The following is a 16,356-nucleotide window of genomic DNA, read 5'->3' as shown; positions in this document are numbered from 1 at the left end:
CACCTTAAAATTTGGTAATTAAGTATTAATGATGTAATAAATGCATATTATCTATTTTAAACCTATATTTATAAATTTTAGATTTTAAAGTGAATTTTTTATTAACATCGATCTCGTTATGGTTTAATTGTGGATAATCACATTATTTTTTAGTTAGTCAATCTTAAAGTTAATTATCTTTATCATTGATCTACTTATTTTGATCAAACTTTGATTATTTGATCGTCTAATTCTAAAATGATTTGTCTAATCCTAAAAGCGATTTATTTATAAATATGAATAATACATATGTGGCCAATTGTTGACTGAACACGTGTTCATATATTAAATGATTTGCTTTTTTTTTTTTTTTGAAATAATAGTTGTTATCAAAAATTTATTTCTCTACAATTAAATCATTAAAACGACATGCTCAGAATTCGGTAGAAGATATGTACACGTATTAATATATCCACATCACATTTATTATATACATAAATGCTAAAATGGTTTTAGAAGTATCTTTCTTAACTTTAATAAGTCGAAGTTGGTTGGGTCGGTTTTGCGAGGATTCAACTAAAGAGGTATAAATTCTTAGTTACAGTAAACAGACATAATTATGTCATCAGGATTTTGTGCAAAAGAATCTTATCATTCATTAATCAACTTTGAATTTCCTCATCTTAATTTGATTGAACTTACATTTTTGTTCTGCTTTGGTTTGAATATGTGGCTATAAATTCAAACGTGGAGGTTAGGAAAACCTTTTGCAGTAAATTAAGAGAAAAAACTTTCTATATATTGAATTGGCTAGTTTAATGGTTCTTAAGAGTTAAGGTTTTTTTCTTCTTTATTTTGACTTTAAGTTTTATGATGAAATAAAATGTTCAAGTTTGAGTGCTTTGTTATAAGAAATATGCTATTTAGTGACTAAATCGTTGGAATATAAGCAGGTTGTAATACGTAATCAAAATAGTCATTAATAGTATTTGACACAAATCATTGATGGAATAAATTTTTAGTGTCAACAATTTATACAGTGATTAAGATAACGATTGATAATAACAATAATTAAATTTTAGTAATCAAATCTGTGGTTATATATATTAAAATCAAAATATTCTTTTGACGACCGAATTAATGACGAAAATATTGTTATCTTAGTAATACATTTTTAACTCAATTGCTAAAAGAAAGTGTTTATTTTCTGCAATCAAATTAAGTATTTCATAAAGACATAAAATGGGTTGCCCGATGTTTTAAATTTTAATTAACGATCGATCGAAATGGTGACAATAAATTTCTAAAAATATTAATTTGTGTAGTAAAAGAATGTTATTAATTATATATTCTATACTAATCTCATGACTATATAAATTGAGAATAAAAGTTTTTTTTTTCAAATTATATAGTGCTAAGATTTTATTTTTAATATTTTAATTTTGTATAGTTAAAAAATTTGTAGTATATCGTTGGAAGTCTCCTGTCAAGTAAAAATAAAACTAGTTTAAAATATATAAATGGAGCAAATTTTACTTACATGTAAATTTTGTTTGTGGAGTTAAATTAAATTTAAAATCTATATGTTTTTTCATTTTCTACCTAAAAAAATTTCGAATGTGTAATTTAAAATATAGGATTGACTTCAAGATTATATTATTAAAAAGTTGAAATCGACTTCAAAGTTATGTTCTGCATCGGTAATTTGACATACTTTTTCTAAGTTTTGAAATACATAATCGCCTAGGTTTCCATATTGAAAAAAAAAATTCGAAAATGACTTTATACTAAATGACAAAGTGAAAATTTTAATATTTGTGGGAGTGTAGAAGAAAAACATGGAGAGTGTAAAAGGAAATTTCTTGAATGGTCTATGTTTCGGTCGGGTTTGGTGGGACTCTGCTAAAACGCTCCTGATTGTATTGAAGACGGTGTAAATGTTAAAGACCGGACGGACGAACACTGTTCAAAGCGCTTCAGGTTGTAGACTAGACGGGCTTTGTTCCAAGTGGGCAACCGTTGGGAGCTGGACAAACGTTGAAGCGGATGGGTGTGGAGGCCTGGTCGGACATAACTTGCTCTCCCTCCTTCTACAAGCCGAACGGGGGCATACTTGTGAAAGACACTCTGACGCTCAAGTCAGTAAAATGACCGAGCGGTTATAAAAGATGCAAGTAATCATAATATGCAACATGTGCAATCCCCCATAAATCATACCTGAGATTCTTATTTATATTGGTTGTAATGGGCTTTTACCCTTCGTCGGTCTAATGATGACCCAATCACGCCTTAATCTTCATTAGGAGCTTTAATGAGCTATTACTGTTTATAATCCAACCATGCGGTCGGTCTGGTAGTTGGTCGGCCGGAATGGTCGGTCGGGTGATTAGGTCGACCTAGATGGTCGGCCTGGACGTTTGGCCTGGGTGTTCGGCCTGACTTTGTGCAAGAGACCGTACCTGAATACCGTACGGTACAGTCTAGAAGGTGCAAATTGTATTATGATTATTCCAAAAGTATTACTTGTTATTAATACCATAAAACTTTTATAATTGTTATTGGGTTGATTATTCTTATTGTCATCTTCACATTTTAATGGTGAAAATAATAAATGGTCATAACAATGGTAATAATATGATAACAATAATAATTACAATTACACTTTAAAAATATTTTATGATCAGATTTAATATTATTATTATATTACTTTTATTTTTATTTAATAATAGTAATAATTATTATTATTGTTTGTTTTTTTACTGTTATTTAATTTCTTATATGAATTTTTTATTTTCTTATTTTTTTAATCTTAATTTATAAAATATGAAGAAAATTATAAACACAATATTTTTCCGACATATGTATTTATCATTATTGTTGATTTTTCTTTAATTTTTTATTCACATGTTTTTATATTTAATTTCATTATCACGCTAATGGCATTAAATATTGTTGATTTCTAACAAAATGGCATGAATTTTTATTTTAAAAAATATTATTTAATTAAATTAATAAGATGGTGAAATTTGTATTAACGTTTGATGTAATTTATAATTAACTATGTTTATTTTTGTAATAATTATTTGAGAATCGTGAAACACATTTTTCTAAATAATTAATAGTTTGAAAGTATATAAAAATCATAACAAGTTTAGTGTTGTCTTCAAGAAATCCTCCTGTTATTTACATTGATGACAATAAAATATATTTTAGTATGGTTGGAGGTGATAGTAAAAATTGGAATGTGAATAAACTTGATACACTAAAACAAGTTTGTTAGTTCTGTAAATTTTCACTCTTCTGGTAAACTGGTACATCAAATAAAAGAAATGTGTAAGACTATATAAAAGTTGAATGTTGATCTTATGACAAAGAATGTCAAAAGAGAGAACATTTGAAGAAAAGGTGAAACACTTGATGTAAAATAATAAGTAACATAATGAATATATTTGTTAATAAAATGAGGATATGAAACTTATTTTGTAGCATATTCATACGAAAAATCTCATGACAAGTTCTACTTAATTATCTTACCACAAGAAAATATGACATATTAGACTATATAAACTATGGTAGACTAGAAAATCATTAGTTTCATGTTCAGTTATATAATAACTTTGAATGTTGCACACTTATTTAAGACTATATTCATTTTGTAAAGTTTTACAACTGAAAAGTATTAGTTATTGGTTGTTTCAAAATTTTAAATTTTACCATCGAATTAGTGATTGAAAAGTATTTCATTTTAATTCCATGTCTATATGACAAAATTAACGACCAAATTAATAACACTTTTTCAAATTTTAAATTGGTTTAGTTTATTTGAAGTCGTTGATATTGTTTTATTAACAATAGCACTTTTTCAATCTGTATAAGTAAAATGTAGTTTAATTTCTTATCGAACAAAATTTCTTTATGATAAACAACTGTTATGTACCTTAAAATATTTTTTAACAAAACATATGTTTTTCACTTGAAGTGTGCATGAATTTACTCATCACATTAAGAGCATAAGCTAAATTTGGTATGATGTATGAGAGATACATTAATCAATCTCCCTACTAGTATATTATATCTTCTCTTGTTAAATGGACCTTGATGTTTTTCAATATACAACTTCAATCCTTCTAGAGAATTTGTTGGTTTGTATGTTGTCATTTCAATCTCTTTCAAAATCCAATATATATTTTCATTATGAAAGAAAAATACTTAATTTATATTTTGAGACCTAATTCCAAGAAAGTATTTCCAAAGTTTAACATTAGTTGAAGATCCTCAACAGATTCCGAAATTCAGTATCTGTTGTTTTGGCCTTCAACGTATTTCGATTTTTTTTAAGAACTTCAACATTTTTCGTAATTTGTTAAACGCCTCGACGTTTACGAATTTGGTTGGCCTTACGAATTTCGCTTCAAACATACATATATTTTATAAATCTAGAATTCAGGGTTAAAATTTAAACTAATAATTTTCCAGTTATGTGGACTCCTGCAATTAAGCTTACTAAAATTTATCTGCACTTAAAGTCTTGTCTTGTAGAATTGTATTTTTTTTAATAATTCAAAATTTCCACTCCAAAACCCTGGAGCAGCTATTTTTTTCTTCAATAATTCCACTCTCAAGATTTATAATAATATAAAATAAAATATTTGTTTTCTAAATAAATATGGATTTCAGAAAACCAAACTTTTGATGTTACATATTGCCTAAATAGACCACACTTGATTTTTAACAAAAACAAAAACTACACATAAATCGGGCTTCTTGTGTGGACTGCTACTTGCTGCACTTCCATTTATTTCTTCCTACACCTCTCTAAATTTGAAAGTTTCCCTTCTACCCTCAGTCAAAAGTAAAAAGCCTAGCCTACCTTCTCTTTCTCTTTACCCTCCCCATCCACCATCTTCACTTTCCTGTATATCTTTCCTATTCCCTCCTTTACTTCTTCCACGTACTCCAACAGCTTCTCCAAATGAATAAAAAAAAGGTTATAAATTAAAATTAGATAAAGAAAACCCAAGTTATGTATTTTCACATTCAAAAATATATTCCAAACTCAAAAATGCAATCTAGAATAAAAAATCGAATTTCTGGAAAGAATATTTTAGAAATCATTTTTGAATTTGAAAATACATTCTGAAACACTTGTTAAAAAAAGTCATTTCTTTTGTATTGGTATTGAATGTTTCAAAATATATTTAGGATTTATAAATGATATCCAGAAAGTCCAAAATACATTTTTTCATACATACTTTCTAGATTGACTGTTTTGAAAAAATTTCCTTTAATCCGAAAATATATTCCGGAACAGTGAATACGGAAAATATAAAAATTTCAACTTTTTATGGGGTGTAGGAAGAAAAATGGGTTCGAGAAGAAGAAAGACCGTACATTGTGCTTAGTTCGTAACTTTAAGTGGAGATGTATCGTGCTTTTGAAATTCGAGGTTTGAAACTAGTATCGAATATGGCTGTTTCTTCCTACATCCCATCATGGAAATATAGATTTTCGGAAATTTTAATCGAAAATAAGGGTGGGTCGAATATTCTCACTAACAGCAGAACGAAGAAAGCTCGTGGCATTATACAGAGTGAATAATTAATTTTTAAAATTCAAGGATATTTTTTGAGAAAATTAAAATATATATATGTAGTTATTATAAATAAGTATGACTAAAAAACAAAACTAGAGCTTGAAAAATAGGTGTTACTGCACATCTCACTCACGGAACCTATCTTATTATTAATTTAAAACTTGGGTAGAAGTTTTGATATGCGTTTTTTTGTAGTTTAAATGACATACATGCTTTCACAATCTTAAGCAAGAACCGTATGATAAAATTAAATGTTTGAATGAAAAATTTCGTAGAAAATATTGAGACAGAGTTGATCGAAGAAGAATGAAACACGTGAAAATGGAAGAGTTTTAATCTGGTGGTGGCGAACATCTTAAGGAAGAAGGAATTACGAATAACTGATATTTTGACGACAGCAGCAAACCAGGCCAAAATTTGTAGGGATATTTAAAGATATTTTTAGAATTATATTGGTAGGCGATGGAGGGGAGAGAAAAGAAATTGACGGTGGATTTTGTGTGTTTGATATCTGCGGATTAGAGTGAGAAGTCTGAACCCCCAAAACAAACAAACAAAGCCTCTCAATTCCGAATCGAGTCCAAGCAAACTCCCAACAAATGGACTCGCTTCTCTTCCACTCCCATCTCCATACTCTTCCTCCGCTTTCCTCCGCCGCTCACCGTCCTCTCTACCAGCCTCTCACCGCCGCCGCTTTCCCCCGCTCTTCCCCTCTCCGGAGCTTCCGTCCCCCGCCGCTTCTCGCCGCCAACACCCTCACCGCTAATTCAGTCTCGGTATCTCTTCTTATTCTTATTCTTCTCCTCAATTCCATCCCTGTTTGCAAATTGAGCAAAGCATGTTCTTACCTCGGTACCGAATTTTCTCTATTAGCTACGGCACCGTTAGGATTGGAAATATATTAATATTTTAGATTATTGTTGACAGATTTAATTCATTTCCGTTACGCTCACTTGCTGTAGTTGCGCGGATTTTGGTTAAGACACTGTGAATTTCATTTCGCGGGGTTTTTAATTCTATATGTTTTTTCTTTTCTTTTTATTGTGTTATAGCGTTATAGCTTGTAGTATGCAGTTAGGGCGCGTGTAGCTATTTTTAATTCTTAAGAGGTACCTTCTTCGACGGTGCAGTGATGTAAGTATTTTGAACCTAGCTTCATGCTTTAGTATGAACTGTCAGTGGATTAGTCTCTTTATACATGGCAAAATCATGAACAACTTTTTTTTTTCGTTTTTGGCCTGAGCCATTCTAGTGATTCACCATGTATGATGTACCAATTCATATAAATATAGAGACCACTTTTCACATGGCATGTGTTTTTGGACATTACATGCAGCCAAGAAGTGGACTGTACACTGTTGGTGACTTTATGACAAGGAAAGAGGATTTACATGTGGTGAAACCCACAACTTCTGTCGACGAAGGTATATTTCATCGTCGTTTCATGTTTTATTTCATGGCATAAGTGTTTTCCATTTTTTTTTTATTTGTTGTGAAAGGAATGGGGGTTTTATATTTTAATTTCTAAAAGTGTTATTTTGCAACAGCTTTGGATATTCTTGTTGAGAAAAGGATAACTGGTTTTCCTGTGATAGATGATAACTGGAAACTGGTGAGTTTTTTGTAGCCGTTTTCGTTTTTTCTCTTTTACTTGGTTTATATGTTTAATAAGTCTCTACCATATTTATTACTAAAATCTTTGCAATTTTCCATTTTCATTTTATCTTATTTTTTTCAAAATACACTGTTTGACTGTCATATCATGAGAGAAATAAGGTTATGATTTACACACACAACCTTGACATACTGCTAAGGTAAAATGTTGAGATCAAGTGGTTACAGTTTCAAGTCAGAGAAATTACCTCTCCACACACATAAGGGTTAGGTGATATAAGTTTGATGTGGGCGCCTACACCAGACAGCCTTGAGAATTACTTTGTTTTTTTTTCTCTTTTTGAAACCATTGCTCTATAAAATATGCCAGTATGTGCCTTTGCAGTTTTAACAAAGAAATTCTCAAGACTGGTTAATTTTGATTTGATTATGAAAATATCATTTTAAAAACCTTTCTAATGTGAATATAGATAAAACTTTGTTATTGGCAGCGTCTCTGGCTAAAATCCAGTTGATGCTGATTTATTCATTTAATGATGAATCCGAAGATTCTCCACGAACATTTTTTCCCTTTTGACTATTGTAACTATTTAAAACTCTATGCATTCAGCAAGTCTAGTTGAATGCCGGTTATCCCTCTAACAACTGCATCTGATGGCGACAACCTTACAGAATGTATCTGTAATTGCTCATAGTTTATTACTTCAGTTCTTCATTTGTATAATGAAATTTGCATATGACTTTAACTTAGCAGAACGTTGCTGGACTAATTTTCACAGAAATTATTCTAAAGATTTATTTATACCCTGCAGGTTGGTGTTGTTTCAGATTATGACTTGTTAGCACTGGACTCTATATCAGGTAAATTATTATTTTTTTAGAAATAAACATCTCCTTTATCATTGGTTGTTAGTGTGATTTTCACCGCGTTCAAAACTTATCAGCACTCTCATGTCACAGGGCAACAAAAAAATATTTTTATGACTTTTTTATGCGCTTCCATCCCCAAACCCTATTGCTCAGATTAAGTGTTATGCTGATTTCAGGTCACGGGCTAAAGGATAACAGCATGTTTCCAGAAGTTGATAGTTCTTGGAAAGTATGTTCTTGCTTCTTTCTGTTATAGTTAATTCATCTTCACAGGTCGTATTTTAGTATTGTGTCGTTTTCATGGTGTTAATACTTAAAATTACCAAATAAGCTCAATTTACTAAGCTGATATTTTGGTAATCAGACCTTTAGGGAGCTAGGTTGGTCGGGACTGAAAAAGCAAAACCACAAAGTATAACTGGACATTTCTACCAGAATACCAACGATTTCTTATAGAAAATTCTACAATTCATTTTTTTTAATATTTATTCTTTCACCAATTTCATCAAGTAAACTGAAAAGCCAGATAAACTGACATCTTTAAATAAAATAAATAGAAAAACACTATTGGCTTCCCCCTTTGTTGCTTTGTTTTCATTCTTCTTCTGTTACAGGGTCTTTGCACAGACAGACACTCTACTCCCTCTATGCTTCTTAATTAGCTATTCAATTGTCTTGTGTTCATCCATCTAAAATTGAGGCTTCACACAATATGTCGATCACTTTATGTGCTCCTGATTCAGTTTTTTGTTCTGAATTATGAAATAACATACGATTCTGTTTCTTGGAACTCAGTTGAATGGTTTAGTCAGTTCCTAGTTAGAAGTTATAAACGTTTTTTCAATTCCTATACGTTGTTTAAATATGCCTCAAGCTATTTTTGAACTTGTCTTTGAACTTACTATTTAATATGATTTGTAATTTCATTATTATAAATAGCTTGACAATTCATAATTTGATAACACTGCCTTCAAAATCTATAATAGCTCGTCTTATTAAGCATGGTGCTGCTTGTTAAGATATGGTATTAATTATCCAAAGACATACTTCTCTAAGCATGTCTGTTGATCCCCTTTTTTCCCTCAGTTACGTTATTAATTTGAAGCAGTCTCAACCTACACGAAATGTTTGCGTGGTAATCATGTGAAATATCCCATATAGACAACTAAGTGACACTGCAGAGTCTAATACGCCCATGGGTATTTCGAAGAGTCATATGTCGAATACGGACAAAGCCTTTCCCTTTTGACTGGTCATGTTTCATATATGGTAATGATTGGATTTGAAGTCGACGGGTTGCATTGCGTGTTGCATCTCAATTGCTACTAGTTAATTCTATTTAGCGATGGTCTAGTTAAATAGAGCACCATTTTTGCTGATATTATGAGCTCTTGCAGACTTTTAACGAGATTCAAAAGCTGCTCAGTAAGACCAACGGAAAATTGATTGGTGAATTGATGACCACTGCCCCTATGGTCGTTCGTGAGACCACGAATCTTGAGGATGCTGCGAGGTTCTTCCATGTTTTTCCCTGTTTAACTTTGTTTTTTAGTATATTTTAAGCCGCAAATAAAAAAAGATGACCTTTTTAAATTTCCATCTTTAGGTTGTTGCTAGAAACCAAATTTCGACGCCTTCCTGTTGTAGATGCTGAGGGTAGACTGGTAAGATAGTCGTCCAATCTTGTTATATCTGTGTTTGTTTTAACTTCAGTGTTTTTAAACGGTCATTATTAATATCTGAAGGTCGGGATTATCACGAGAGGAAATGTTGTAAGAGCCGCACTGCTAGTGAAACGAGCAAACCAGAATAAAGCATGATAGGATTTAGATGGTCATTCCATAATTTGTTGCTGGATTTCATGCAGTAGTTGGATTGAAGTGTATACAGAAGCTTCGCTTAAATTAAAATTAAAATTAAAATTTTGGCTTAGGCATGTATATGTTATTGTTTTGCTATTTACAGAGATGTTTATCATTGGCAATATTTCAAAAGGGCAATTATTATTCTTAATGATCTCATTGTAATTTATATTGGCCGCCTTGGTGATAATGATGTTGAAAATGTTGTAAATTGGCATACGATTTTCAACCGGCATTAATCTACCGCCATACTTACCACGTCTGTTAGTAGTTGAGCTGAAGCGATGACTGGTCTTGGTCCGTCACTGTAATAAAACTCATGACTAGATGTTGATCAGAACAGTTGGCAATAAAAGGTCATGCTCATCAGAATAGTTGACAATAACAGCCTGGGACCTGTCTTCTGCTTCTCCATTTTATAAAATCACATTATTTCTTCGTTTTTATAATATGTGAAAAATAAATGACGACTTCGTTGGTCAATTTGGCCACATTACTGTGGTCTTCGTTCATACAACTCTACATTTGTCTTTTACCTTGTCAAACTTTTCATCCCTCACTGACGAACCGTATATCTTTAATACGAGAGATTAACTTTATCTTAAATTAACTAATAGATCACTTGCGTCAAGCACGATGTAATCCACAGTACCACAGCTATAAAATCCTTAAATAAGGTAAAAGAAAGGCCTCTAATTCTCCGCTAATCATGGACTCATCTTCGACTACAACTTAAAGGCCCCATAGATCCTAGCGAATCAAATATGGGGTACAGCTCAGACTCAAATCAGAAATCCTCCACAAAGATATTTGTTAAACAATGGAGAGGAGCTGTAATTTTGCGTTCACATGGAGACATGTCTTTCTCTTAATTTCTGCTTTGTTTCTCGTTTATATATATGTTTTTTCGATACAATTGTTGTCCGAGATTTGACTAGAATTAGGAGAAAAAAATAAAAAATCTTAGACGACAAAACCGATTAACCGACCCCATCATCCATCGTTGTCAAAACAGAGCAGTGGCCACAACGTTTTCCCTTGGCAGTGGCCCATTCCATTTCCCCATTCACAACTCAATAATCAGGAAACAGTGTAGAACCAGAAAAATACCTAACTCAATCTTATCACTTTTTAGTAGTTATTATTACTTTAGTGGTTAGCATGGCTCACTCCCTCCTTTTGTACCCAACTGCTGGGCACTGCAGGCCATCCCTGTCCCCTCTCTCCACCTATTTCACTTCCACTGCATCATTCTATTCTTTTTTTCTAAAACATCCCACTCCACTTATAGTATCCCACCTCCACTTTCATTCCAATTTTTCCTAATTTCCGCCGAATTCCTTTCCACGCCCCAAAAACAATACCTTTTTTCCAACAACAGATCCCCCCAATCAGATTAACCTAACAAATTTAAAGCAAAATCACAAACACAAAACAGTCTACTGGACTAGTTAATTTACATTTAACATAATTTTTACAACGACAAAATTTCTTTTGTAAAATCTAAAAAAAAAGCTACCCGAAAGAAAGTAGAAGGAAAAAAAGATACAGTACAGTAATCCACACCACCCAAGGCCTCATCAACATCACTTTGCCTCAGCCGTCGCAAACCCTCCCCGCCGCACGTTAGCAACGCCATCGAACCCGAAAGCGCGCACCTTTTTTTTTTCCTTCAATTCACATCCCATTTGCAGTCCTCACTCTCGGGTTCGGGCATCTTGTTCAGGTCAACCGCGAAATCCCCGGACCCACCTCCGTCGCCGCGGGAGAGAAGCTCCGGCAGCGGCGGCGCCACGTGGTGGTGGTGGAGCGATGCTTGGAGAGCATCAACTCTGGCACCGACCTCGATGGCCTTCTTCCTAATAGAGGCAGCTGACATGTCGCAACCGGCTACAAGGGCGGCGCCCTCTCCAACAAGAAGGTCGGGGAAGTTGAGCCGCGCGGAGGGTCCCCTGAGGTAAAATACGGCTGTGTCGTAAGCACGTGCGGCGGCGACAGGGGTGGAATAGGAACCGAGCCAAATCCTGGAACGCTTGTTGGGTTCCCTAATTTCCGCGACCCACTTGCCCCACTTCCTCATCCTTATTCCTTTGTATTTTCTCTCTCCCTCCACCGCCACCGCCACCGCCACGCCGCTTCGCTTGCTTGTGGGTTCTCTCTCTCCTCCTTGTGTTCTTCCTTGAAGTTCCATCTCTCTCTTCTCTTGTGTTGCTTTGTGTTCTTGGGTTGGTGTGGTTGAAATGAGATCAGAGAGAGAGAGAGGGAATCTGGTCCATGAGGAATGAAAATCTAAGGAGTATGCGAGACGAAAGGGTTATAAGGGAGAGAGGTCGAAGCACCAAGCTTGTCATCTCTGTAAGCCTCCACGTTGCTATATGGTTGGTTGGTTCCTTTGAACCCTCTTCCTCTTCTCTTTTCTTTTTTAATGCCACCCTTTTTAATTACCATTTTTTTCATTATTAACTCATCTTTCCTTTTCCCTATTTCCATTTTTATTATTAATTCACCGACAAAATCAGTCACTCCACCCTCTCTCAATACACTTCTTTTTTCTTTTTCTTTTTATATATCTTTCCTTTGCTCAATCCCAAATTCTTTATATAATTTATAATTAAATAAAGGTATACTTATTTATAAATATGATTATCATTTATTAGAAATCTTCAAAACAGATTGTCGTTCTGTTTTATATCCATCTTTACATATTATACAAAAAAAAATTAAGCGGCTAAAAGGTTTGAATATGATAATAATGTTTCATGATATTTACAGCTAATGCGATTTTATTTATCTAAAATGTGTACACCCAATTTCTTATTAGGATATAAAAGTTAACACTAATATTAAAATATAAAGTAAAAGGTAAAAGTTAAAATATTTTCATTATATTGAAAAAGTTATATGATTTTTTGACACATGTAACATATTTTCCTTTATTTTTTTCCTTTGTTTACAAGTTTATGAAAGCAAATTATAATTGTAAAAATGGTTAAATATGTTTTTAGTTTCTAAACTATCAAAAGAATTTATTTTTAATCTCTCTTTTAAAGTAAGATATATTTTAATATTTTTTTTTCAGAAAAACTTTAATTTTTGGTTCTTTTAGAATGATAAAAAATTAACGTTTTTCTAAATAGAAAGACTAAAATATACTTTAAAAGAGAAATTAAAAATAAATTTAATTTATAGTTTAAGAACTAAAAATATATTTAACCATTGGTTAAAAAGAAGTGTTGTTGGAAAAAGACATGATTCTATTCGACCATAACTAGGTGTGTGTTAGTGGTACAATAATAGTCTCTCTTTGGATAAGCGGTGGTGGACTTCAACCCACATTTAAAGCAATCAAACATAATAATGGTAATTGGTGTTTCCAAAAGTTATCTACAATTTTTTTTTTTAATTTACTAAAATAAGCGTTTTGAATTTTAAAGAGATAATAATAACAACAATATTATTACACTTGGAGATTCTAAGAATACTATTATGAACATTCCAATACTGATAATATATTTAGAGTTAAAATATAGTTTTACGGTAATATACTTAAGTTTTCATATTAAATTTATGAAAAAAACAATATTTTTTAAATATAGATGATTGTATTTAAAATCTGTTTCTGTCATAATTTTTGTTGGGGACTCTATAATTAAATTTTATTATGGGGTTGATGGTATTATCAGGTGTATGATGGTGATAATGGTTGGTTGTGTCGTTTGCGGGTTAATGAAATGGGAGAATTTCAAAGATATTTAGTTAGAGAAAAAAAAATATTTATTTTGAGTCATATATAATATTTTGTTTCATTTTCGTTATTATCCGGTAATTTTATATTTTTCTAATTAATAATTCTGAGTGGGCAGAAGGTAGGTCGGTGGTCGGTGGATAGATACCGTTAACAATTGACTTTCCCTCCACGCAATTACGATTGGATTATATTCCAAGTTTACCCTTCTCAAAGTGTTGTTTTCATGCGCACACGCAGGGGTATTATCGGGATGTTCGTATTTTTATGGCCCACGATGTTAAGTTGGTGCTCTGCTAATTATATTAATGGGCGGCTTAATTACCTGTTAATAATTTGTTTTATGTGCTTTAATTGTCAACTAAAATCTAATCCTTGTTTGGAGTAATATTTTAATAGGAAATACAGGTGTAATTTTCCGTAATTGGATTTCTCATGGCACTTTTTTATTCCACGAATTAATCTAGTAATGTATTAACTTGTATAAACTTTATGTATACTAATATGATTATATTAGTATGAACTACTTCATTAAATAATTATAATAAATTTAATTTTCAATGTAATCTTTTAGCAGAAGAAAATAAACAAAATAACGAATTTTTAACTTGTGGGACACAACTCAATTGAAACAATAATTTAGCATGAAAAACGGATACGAATAACAAGTACTATACAATTATTATTATTATTATAATACTTTTTGAAAGTGATTTTTTCCCTTCTTCCTAAACTGTCTTTGGATGTACTATAGTATCAATTATTCTGATATTAAATAGACATCATTTTAACATGCGGATTTAACTCACGTCTCTAATACGTACATTATTTAATATATCTCTTAATAAAATATAAAATATTTTTTTCATTTAGTAGTATTTAAAATAAATTTAAAACGTATATGAATAAAATATTTTTTTGATTGTGCTATGACATGTGTGTATTATAAATATAGTTATTTTGTGAAGAAAATATTATGTTGAAATATGAAAATTGTAGAAGGAATTGGAAATTTTAAAGAAGATATCCGAGTTTTGTTTATATTGAATTTATATGGAGAAAATATTAGAAAACGAAAGTTGAAGAAGATTCTAATAATAATTTAGTATACAATTTAAAATAAAAAAGTAGTTAATGGGTAATAAGATTTCACCGTATCATATGAGTAAAATATTATTTCTATTATGTACCCAGAAGTAGTATTAAATATAAGCGATATCAATGTGTAATTTATATAAATGAATCGTAAAAAGATATGTACATGAATTTAATATATGTTCGTGTATGATATTTTAAAATATTAACTTATTTTATTTGATGTGCTTGTGTGTTATTTTCTAAGTATGATGATCATATAATATAATATAAGACACCAAACAATATTTCAAGAAGAAAATTTTAACAATAATAAACTAAAAAAGGGAAATATTTGTTATATATATATATATATTATTTTTTAGTTTTATTATTATATAAATATTATGAATATTCCTATGCTGATAATATACGTAAAATTACAATTTAGTTTTATGATAATATATCTAAGTTTTCACATTAAGTTTAAGAGTATATTTAAAAAAAACGTTTAAAATCTGTTTCTGTAGTAATTTTTGTTGGGATTTCTCGAATTAAATTTCTTAATAATAATTAATAATAAAAGAAATTATTCACAGTCAGAATAAATACTTAATCTGATTTTCTTAAATAAAAAGGAATGATTTATTTTATTTTATTTATCCATTTATAGTTTAAATAATATTAATTAATATTATTTTCAATACGTTTTGTTGCATATAATCTCAAAACAATACTTAAATAATTTTAAAAATAGGAGTTGCGGCGTAAATATGACATTAAATATTGCACTAAATGCAAAATTTACACTTTAATTGTGTAATGATTGACCAAGGTGTAATGATTAACAAAATAGATACAATTATGTCAAGAGGTTCGGCTCAGTTGAATAATGACTACACCACTGTATATTTTTTCATACGACTCAATTCTCACCAATAAAAAACCACTAAAATTGTAATATTTCTCTAATAATTCTTAAACGTTTAAATGTTAATTACGAATGCTTGTGATATATTATAAAAATATTAGATAACAATGAACGTGATATCACAAATAATTTTGATAGAAAAGGGAATATTGGTTGTATCGTTAAAGCTCGATATCACAAATTTAATTTTATTAAATGATTAAGTAATATAAATCATAAAAAAAAGACTATATAAAAAAAATAATACTTTAAATATATTATATTCTTTAACATATTATTAAATATGTAAAAATATGTTAAAAAAACTTTTAATGATATTAAAATGTGTGTAAGCGCACACTAAAATAACTATTTATTTTAAAAATCAACTTACTTTAAAATAAATATCAATATTATTATTTTTAAATGATAGTATTTTACATATTAAAACTAAAATATATTTTTTAACGTTTAATTTAATTAAATGAATATGTAATGAAATATCATAAAAAATAGTAATGTAGCAAAAATAATTAATATTATAGAAATATTATATTATAATAATTAATAAATATTAGTTTAATTTTTACATAATAAAATATAAATAATAAATAATTGATTAATAAAACAATTTTACAAAGAACAAAATAAATATAAATAAAAAATTATTTTAAAATAAAATAAGTAGATAAAAAGATAAAATGAATTA

General features: G+C 30.3%; 2 protein-coding genes across 2 annotated transcripts; one reads left to right on the top strand and one right to left on the bottom strand.

Annotated features, from left to right (window-relative positions):
* The first annotated feature begins 5,867 nt into the window (after positions 1-5,867).
* Positions 5,868-10,069, top strand: LOC108335837 (CBS domain-containing protein CBSX1, chloroplastic). The gene is made up of 8 exons (XM_017572013.2): positions 5,868-6,348; positions 6,909-6,996; positions 7,120-7,184; positions 7,999-8,047; positions 8,233-8,285; positions 9,454-9,569; positions 9,663-9,720; positions 9,802-10,069. The coding sequence occupies exons 1-8, from the start codon at positions 6,172-6,174 to the stop codon at positions 9,874-9,876; spliced, it is 681 nt and encodes a 226-aa protein (XP_017427502.2). The 5' UTR covers positions 5,868-6,171; the 3' UTR covers positions 9,877-10,069.
* Positions 10,070-11,358: 1,289 nt separating this feature from the next.
* Positions 11,359-12,324, bottom strand: LOC108335838 (ethylene-responsive transcription factor ERF011). The gene has a single exon (XM_017572014.2). It carries the CDS (start codon positions 12,107-12,109, stop codon positions 11,591-11,593), a length of 519 nt encoding a protein of 172 aa, XP_017427503.1. The 5' UTR covers positions 12,110-12,324; the 3' UTR covers positions 11,359-11,590.
* Between the last annotated feature and the right edge of the window lie 4,032 nt (positions 12,325-16,356).

Source organism: Vigna angularis, chromosome 10 (assembly GCF_016808095.1).
Source record: "Vigna angularis cultivar LongXiaoDou No.4 chromosome 10, ASM1680809v1, whole genome shotgun sequence".
NCBI classification, from domain to species: Eukaryota; Viridiplantae; Streptophyta; class Magnoliopsida; order Fabales; family Fabaceae; genus Vigna; species Vigna angularis.
This window is presented reverse-complemented; position numbering and strand designations above follow the sequence as displayed.

What these genes read in the sequence shown, in the direction of transcription:
- LOC108335837 (XM_017572013.2), top strand. Translation starts at nt 6,172, where the DNA reads ATGGACTCGCTTCTCTTCCACTCCCATCTCCATACTCTTCCTCCGCTT. An exon ending in CACAACTTCTGTCGACGAAG is followed by an intron (nt 6,997 to 7,119) that starts GTATATTTCATC and finishes ATTTTGCAACAG; the next exon opens with CTTTGGATATTCTTGTTGAG. An exon ending in AAGTTGATAGTTCTTGGAAA is followed by an intron (nt 8,286 to 9,453) that starts GTATGTTCTTGC and finishes GAGCTCTTGCAG; the next exon opens with ACTTTTAACGAGATTCAAAA.
- LOC108335838 (XM_017572014.2), bottom strand. Translation starts at nt 12,109, where the DNA reads ATGGAACTTCAAGGAAGAACACAAGGAGGAGAGAGAGAACCCACAAGC.